Source organism: Trypanosoma grayi, assembly GCF_000691245.1.
Source record: "Trypanosoma grayi strain ANR4 Tgr_142_V1, whole genome shotgun sequence".
Classification (NCBI taxonomy): Eukaryota; Euglenozoa; class Kinetoplastea; order Trypanosomatida; family Trypanosomatidae; genus Trypanosoma; species Trypanosoma grayi.
The window spans coordinates 6252-12569 of NW_008825761.1; the positions used below are offsets into that span (position 1 = coordinate 6252).

Below are 6318 nucleotides of genomic sequence, written 5' to 3' on the forward strand. Positions count from 1 at the left end.
AACAACGACAACGACAACAATGATTCAAGGGATAAGGAAAGAGAATAGTGCATACAACCTTTGAACGTGACTACCGAGCGAGACACGAGATTGCAAGTTGTAAACCGAAACAGAGTTGAGTGACGACAATGGAGGATGTAGACAAGTGGAGGGGGGCGAGCTTCAAGCAAGTGGAAAACCACAGCGAGGCGGTGGACGCCCTCCTTGAGCGCGTCAACGCGACCACCATCCCCGTCCTCCTGCGCAGCAGCAACAAGAGCCTGGATGACCTCGTCAGTGAGCTGCTGGCGCTCGAGAAGACCGCCCGCCTCGGCGGCGACGCGATCTCCGCGAAGCGGCTTGTCGTGGAGGTGATACGCGTGTACCGTGTGCAGGGCGACTACACCAAGATGCTAGAGCTGCTCGAGATGCTGATGCGCAAGCGCGGGCAGACGAAGCAGGCGCAGAGCGCCATGATCGCCGAGTGCGCTGTGGTGCTCACCGACGCCGCGCTGCCGCAGGAGCGCCGCCGCGAGGTGCTCGAGCGCGTCGTGCACGTGACGGAGAGCAAGATACACGTGGAGCTCGAGCACGTGCGCTTCGCTATCGAGCTCGCGACACTGGTGGAGGCGGAGGGGCAGAAGCGGGCCGCCTGCGACCTGCTTAGCGGGCTGCACGTGGAGACGGTCACCAACATGCCGCGCGTGGAGAAGCTCGACGCACTCAACCGGCTCCTCCGCCTCTGCCTCGAGCTGAAGGACTACGAGCACGCGCCGCTTGTGTCGCGCCGCATCAACTATCGCGCCCTCGCGCGCCCCGAGACACGGGAGGCGCGGCTGACGTACTTCGCCCTCATGCGGCGCTACTTCGACCACCGCCGGTCGTACTTCAACGTGGCGCGCTGCTGGTACGAGACCTATCTCGCGGAGACCAACGACGACGCAAAGCTGGCGGCGCTCAGCAGCATGGCCGTGCACTACCTCATCGCCGAGCACGCCACGGCGAAGGAGCTCGACGACCTCGCAGAGTGCGCCGCATTCGCGCCTGCCACGAAGTTCGCCGACCGCAGCGCCGCGATCCGCGGCATCACGGCAGCGCTGCAGAAGCAGCTGGAGGACATCTCGCAGGTGCAGTACCTGCTGCAGCGCTTCACCAGCATCGAGCTCATACGCGACAGGGTTGCCGGCGACGTGGAGACGCTCTGCGCCAACCACCCGCAACTCGCTGAATACCCTGAGCGCCAGCAGCTTCTGCGCAGCCGTTGCAGTGAGCACGACCTCCTTGTCATCTCCCGATTCTACCGCCGCCTGCGGCTCGTGCGGCTCGCACAGCTTGTCGGCCTGACGCCGGAGCACACAGAGGAGTTCCTCATGATGATGGTCGCGTCCAAGACGCTCTACGCGAAGATCGACCGCGTAGACGGCCTCGTCGTATTCGAGGCGAAAAAGAACGCACCAGAGGTGATCAATGGCTGGAATGAGGCAGTGGAGCGGAGTGTCGCGCTGCTCGATAAGGCGTCACACCTTATTGTGAAGGAGCGGATGCTTCATAACATCGCCAAGTCACAGGCGCAGCGGGCGGCCGCCTCGTAAGAAGAGAGAGCCGGGTGCAATGTCGCAAGGCAGGAAGGAAGGAAGGAAGGAAAGAAACAAGCGAAGGAAGGAAAAGACAAACCAAACGAACAAACAAGCACCTGCATACGCGCATATATATATATATATATATATATATATATATATGCAAAAGAAAGAGAAAGAGAGAGTGGTGGATATATGCACACGAGCAGCCGCGCATAACGCATACGCAGCAAGCGGGCAACACCACGTAAGAGGGTATATTGCAAACAGTGTTAGAGAGGGAATGCGTGCTTGTGTCTGTGCGGGGTGGGGGTGGGAGAAGAGAAGCAAACAGGCCAAAAAAAAAGGAAATTGGAAAAACAGACGAAGATTGGTGTAAGCGAGTCAATGCCCGGCCTTAATATTTTGGATGCCGTTCAGATTAGGTGAGGTGCTGAGTCACGCAGCAAATGCTATTGCATCTGCACACATCCTTTTCCCTCCTTCGCCTTCACCCTCCACCCTCTCTCTCTCTCTCGTGTGTTTTTTTTTTGCCCCCCTGCGTGTATGTATGTGCCTGTAGCCGTGTACACGCTGCCGTGTGCGTGTGCTTGCATGTGTATGTATGTGTGCGTCTCACTCTCTGTGTGTCTGTCGGTCTGTCTCCGTGTGTGTGTGTGTGTGTGTGTCCCGCACTGCTTCGCACTCCAGTCACGCTCTGTGTTGCTGCAGCTTCTTGCCGCCACTGCACACACATATATACATATATCCTCACTGCTTTTTTTCCCCCTCCTCTCTCTCTCTCTCTCTCTCGGCTCTTTTTCTTGCTGCTATATCTCGTTTCTGCGAAGCAACATCGCGAAGGATACGCATAACCCCTCCTCTCCCTCTTTCTCTAGAGCGCGCAGGCCACGAAAAAAAAAAAGGCACAACCGCAAACAAGCTCACATCCCACAATCGGCCTTGCCACTGCCTTTCCTCCCACGAGACAGCAGCGACACACAAAGAAAGTTACTGCGAGTTTGAGTGAGTGAATTAGTTAGTGTGAGACAATAGAAGGGGCTTATTTGCGCTTGCAGTGAAAGAGCGAACAGAAGCCGCAGCAATCAAGGATTCAAAGCGAACGTGCACAGTGACAGCGTAGGACGGGAGAGAATACACACACGCACACATACGGATTAGGATTTGTTGTACGCGGGTGCGTGTCTGAATGCTATAGCGACAACAGCAAAAAAACAACAACAACAACAACAAGAAATCGAGACGACCGTAATATTTGAGTGAAATAGAAGCATACAACAGAAGGAGGCACATAGGGTAGCAGCAACAGCAGTAACAGGCGAAGACTATCATCCTCTCTCCATAAGAGCAACCAACATGCCGGAGTTGAGCTATGCCGTGCCTTCCTCTATGGGCGAGTTACACAAGTGGAATATCACTGCAGAAAATGGTCACAGCACCGCACCGCCTCTCTCCCAGATCAGCAACGGCGGCAACTTCGCACTTGGCGCGGCCACCGCCTCGGTGAAGGCAGCCCCGCAGGACAGCTCTTTGATCAACAGAAATGGCAACGGAAACAACAAAGATGCCGACACAAGCCCACCAAAGGATAGTGGTGACCACGGTAACGAAACGGAGCGGTGCATTTGGGTGCTTGACCCACTCACACGGAAGTTGCGTGTGCCTCTGTCGCAGCTCGTGCACACGCAGGCGACCGCTACAGCGGGGACTGTGCCGTCTCTCTGCATTTCGTTCCTGGAGGGGCGATGCCGGCACCAGTGGTGCAGACAGGCGCATGTGCTGCCCTCCGCCATCCCGCAGCTGCGCTACGAGGCGCTCCACGCACCGACATGCTGCCGTGTGCACGACGACCCCCATGACACCTCGGTGCTGACCAGCCGCTTCAAGTACATTCGCGTCGTCAACAACGGCAGTAACGGCGGCGCGGACAACAGCAACAATAACAACAAACAGAATGCCAATGCCAATGTGAACAACGACACAAGCGACTTGATTCACACAGATCGCGTGGCACAGACGGTCGGTCTCCTTCGCTTCATGGCACACAGCGTGCCGCCGCCGAAAAAAAAGCAGCACCAACATTCTTCTTCAAAAGAGAGGAACAGCACCAGGGGTGGCGAGAGTGCCAATGCAACGGGGGACGCCGAGAACGGGTCCGGAAAGAACACCAACGGCGTCGCCGATGATGGTCGCGAGGAGGTACTGGAGCTCCCCGCAAAGCTCATCTGCCGCCTTCACCTGGCGCACCGCTGCCGCTACCTCGAGGACTGCAACAACATCCACATTTGCCGCGAGTACGAGTTGCGCCTGCAGCCACCGCCGCAAGTCATGGCGGCGTTGTCCTCCGTGGCGCCCGCCACACGCACCATCACCATCGGCGACACATGCTACGCAATAACGCCCCTGTCACTTGGCGACGTCACCGACGAGGCGTTCCGCGTCATTTGCGAGCAGCAGCGACAAGCCCTGCACGTGCCGCAGTGGCGCGATACGCCAAGCATCGCACCTCACCGCAGCCCCATGATCTACGGTGGCGGCGGTGGCGGCGGTGGCGCGTCTCCGCTCACGCTCGGCGCAGGGGTTTGGTCCACCACCAACAACAACAACAGCGGCAGCGCCGGTGGCCCTCCGCCCTTTCCCGCACACCCGGACAATGGACACAGCGGCAGCAACTCCCCGGTGGCGCCCGGCTCGTTACCGGGACAGTCCCCGATAAGTGTGCAGCCGACAGCGCGTGTGCTGCGCATCTACGACGTGCGGCCCAAGGTCAACCACCCCAGCCCTCCCAGCGGCAACAACAATAACAGCAGCAGCAACAATGCCACTACAAACGGCAGCAGTAACAGCAACAACAACAACAACAACAACAACAACAACAACGGCAGCAATATCGCAAAGAACTACATGGGTGGGAACAGTGTGAGGGGTAACTCCAACGGCGGCGGGGGCCCCAAATACGGCGGTGGGCGGGGCGGTAATCATCACCACGGCGGCAAACACGGAGCGGCAATGGGCGCTGAAAATGACCGCAGATCTGCCGCAGTAGTTGGGGGTGTGGGCTCTGCACAATGAGACTGACAGCAATTGATCAAAGAAACGAGAAGAAAACCGTAGCAAAGACAGGGATTGAAGAACAACCAAAATGTGTACATGCTGAAGATAATGGCCCACGACGCAAAAAAAAAAAGAAAAACAGAGCAGACACCCGCAACGGACCCCTGTGAGGCATCGAATCAGGAGGCGCAACGCGAAGCGTCAACCAGGTCGAGTGATGCCCGGACGATCAAAGGAGCTAATGAGTGAGTGCTAAATACGCGAATCGACAGATCAGCAAGGCGAGAGCTAAAACAAAAACAAAAACCAAGCGAAAGCAAAAAGTGAAACGTGCTGAGAGTACCTGTAACTCCACAACATTGCAAGAGTACTAGGGCGAGCCAATGGGGGAGAAGAAAGGGTCACAGAATAGAAGCAAGCCTCTTCACATGCGCGCACACACACACAGAGAGAGAGAGAGATGGATAGACAGAGATTGTGTGTATCTGTGTCTGTGTCTGTGTGCAGCGGGAGAGAACGCGTGTCACTGTTGGAGTTCCCCACGGGCGATTCAATAAAAGGGGGATGAATCAAAATGACACGTGTGTGCGATAAACAAGACGAGTAAGTACGAAGCAAAGCGGGGGCACGCAACGCAAAAAAAAAAAAAACCGAAACAACAACAACAAAAAAACAAACAAACAAACAAACAAACAACAAATGAAACGAAAAACGAAACGAGAAGAGGAAAAGAAAAAGAATAAGGAAGAACACGCAAAACGGACGGTGAAAAGAAAAGAAAAAGAAGAGTGTGCTATTTTACCACCACCATCACCATCACCACCACCACCACCATCATCATCATCATCATCGCTGTCGCGAGCTGCCGCCACTACCGCGACGGCCAGCAGCGGCAGCGCATATTCGTCACCTTCCCACCTTGCTGTATTGTCGTGGCGCGTGGCGGCCCACCCGCTGCCGGCTGCCGCGCTCCTAAAGAGGATCCCGGGGCGAGATGAAGTGCGCTCGGAGCGAACAACGGCAGGAGGCTAAACACGAAACAAACAAACAAAAGAAAACGAGGAGAGGCTAACAGAGAGACAGAGAGAAAGAAAAAAGAAATGAAAACACAATAAATAAACAAACAAACAGACAAAGAGAGAGATGGTGTGGGCTGGTTTTCCGATTGGTTTGGTTAGTCGGTGGAAAAAAAGAGAATTGGCAGCAAATAACATGCGGAGTGAGAAGTCTTTTTTTCTTCGTTGGATTTGTGATTTGCCGCAGGGCGTCCTGCAGCAACATGTCGTGCGTGTGCAAGAGAGCGAGCGAGCGAGAGAGAGAGACAGAGTGCGAGTGCGTGGGCGTGCGGTACACTAATGGCCGATAGAGCGAGTAAGCGTGATAGAGATCGTTGTGAGTGAGTGAGCGCGTGTGTGTGTGTCTGTGAAGGGGTGGGCGGGAGGGGGACGACGAGCGAAGGTGCGGGGCATTCGGCGGATGGACATCTGCGCGCCTACTCGCCGTCGCGCTGCGGCCCCTTTTTCTTCCGCAACAGTTGCCGCCTCTTCCTCTTCCTCCTCCTTCTCCTTCTTCACCATCATCGCTGTTGCAGCGGTGCGGCAGCAGCAACGCAGATGGCACTGCTGGGTTTTTCACCTTTTTGCCGCGGGAGAGAACAAACACAAACACAAAAACCAAAAAAAAAAAAGAGACACGCACTCCACCTTTC

At 55.9% G+C, this 6318-nt stretch overlaps 3 protein-coding genes across 3 annotated transcripts; all 3 read left to right on the plus strand.

The window, feature by feature from the left end:
• Nucleotides 1-128: 128 nt before the first annotated feature.
• Nucleotides 129-1571, plus strand: DQ04_01421040 (proteasome regulatory non-ATPase subunit 5; the record flags this gene model as incomplete). Its single annotated transcript, XM_009310701.1, has 1 exon — nucleotides 129-1571. The coding sequence occupies one exon, from the start codon at nucleotides 129-131 to the stop codon at nucleotides 1569-1571; it is 1443 nt and encodes a 480-aa protein (XP_009308976.1).
• Nucleotides 1572-2912: 1341 nt separating this feature from the next.
• DQ04_01421050 (hypothetical protein) lies at nucleotides 2913-4628 on the plus strand (the record flags this gene model as incomplete). Its single annotated transcript, XM_009310702.1, has 1 exon — nucleotides 2913-4628. The coding sequence occupies one exon, from the start codon at nucleotides 2913-2915 to the stop codon at nucleotides 4626-4628; it is 1716 nt and encodes a 571-aa protein (XP_009308977.1).
• A 681-nt stretch (nucleotides 4629-5309) lies between these two features.
• Nucleotides 5310-5642, plus strand: DQ04_01421060 (hypothetical protein; the record flags this gene model as incomplete). The annotated part of the gene is made up of 1 exon (XM_009310703.1): nucleotides 5310-5642. The coding sequence occupies one exon, from the start codon at nucleotides 5310-5312 to the stop codon at nucleotides 5640-5642; it is 333 nt and encodes a 110-aa protein (XP_009308978.1).
• Nucleotides 5643-6318: the final 676 nt, after the last annotated feature.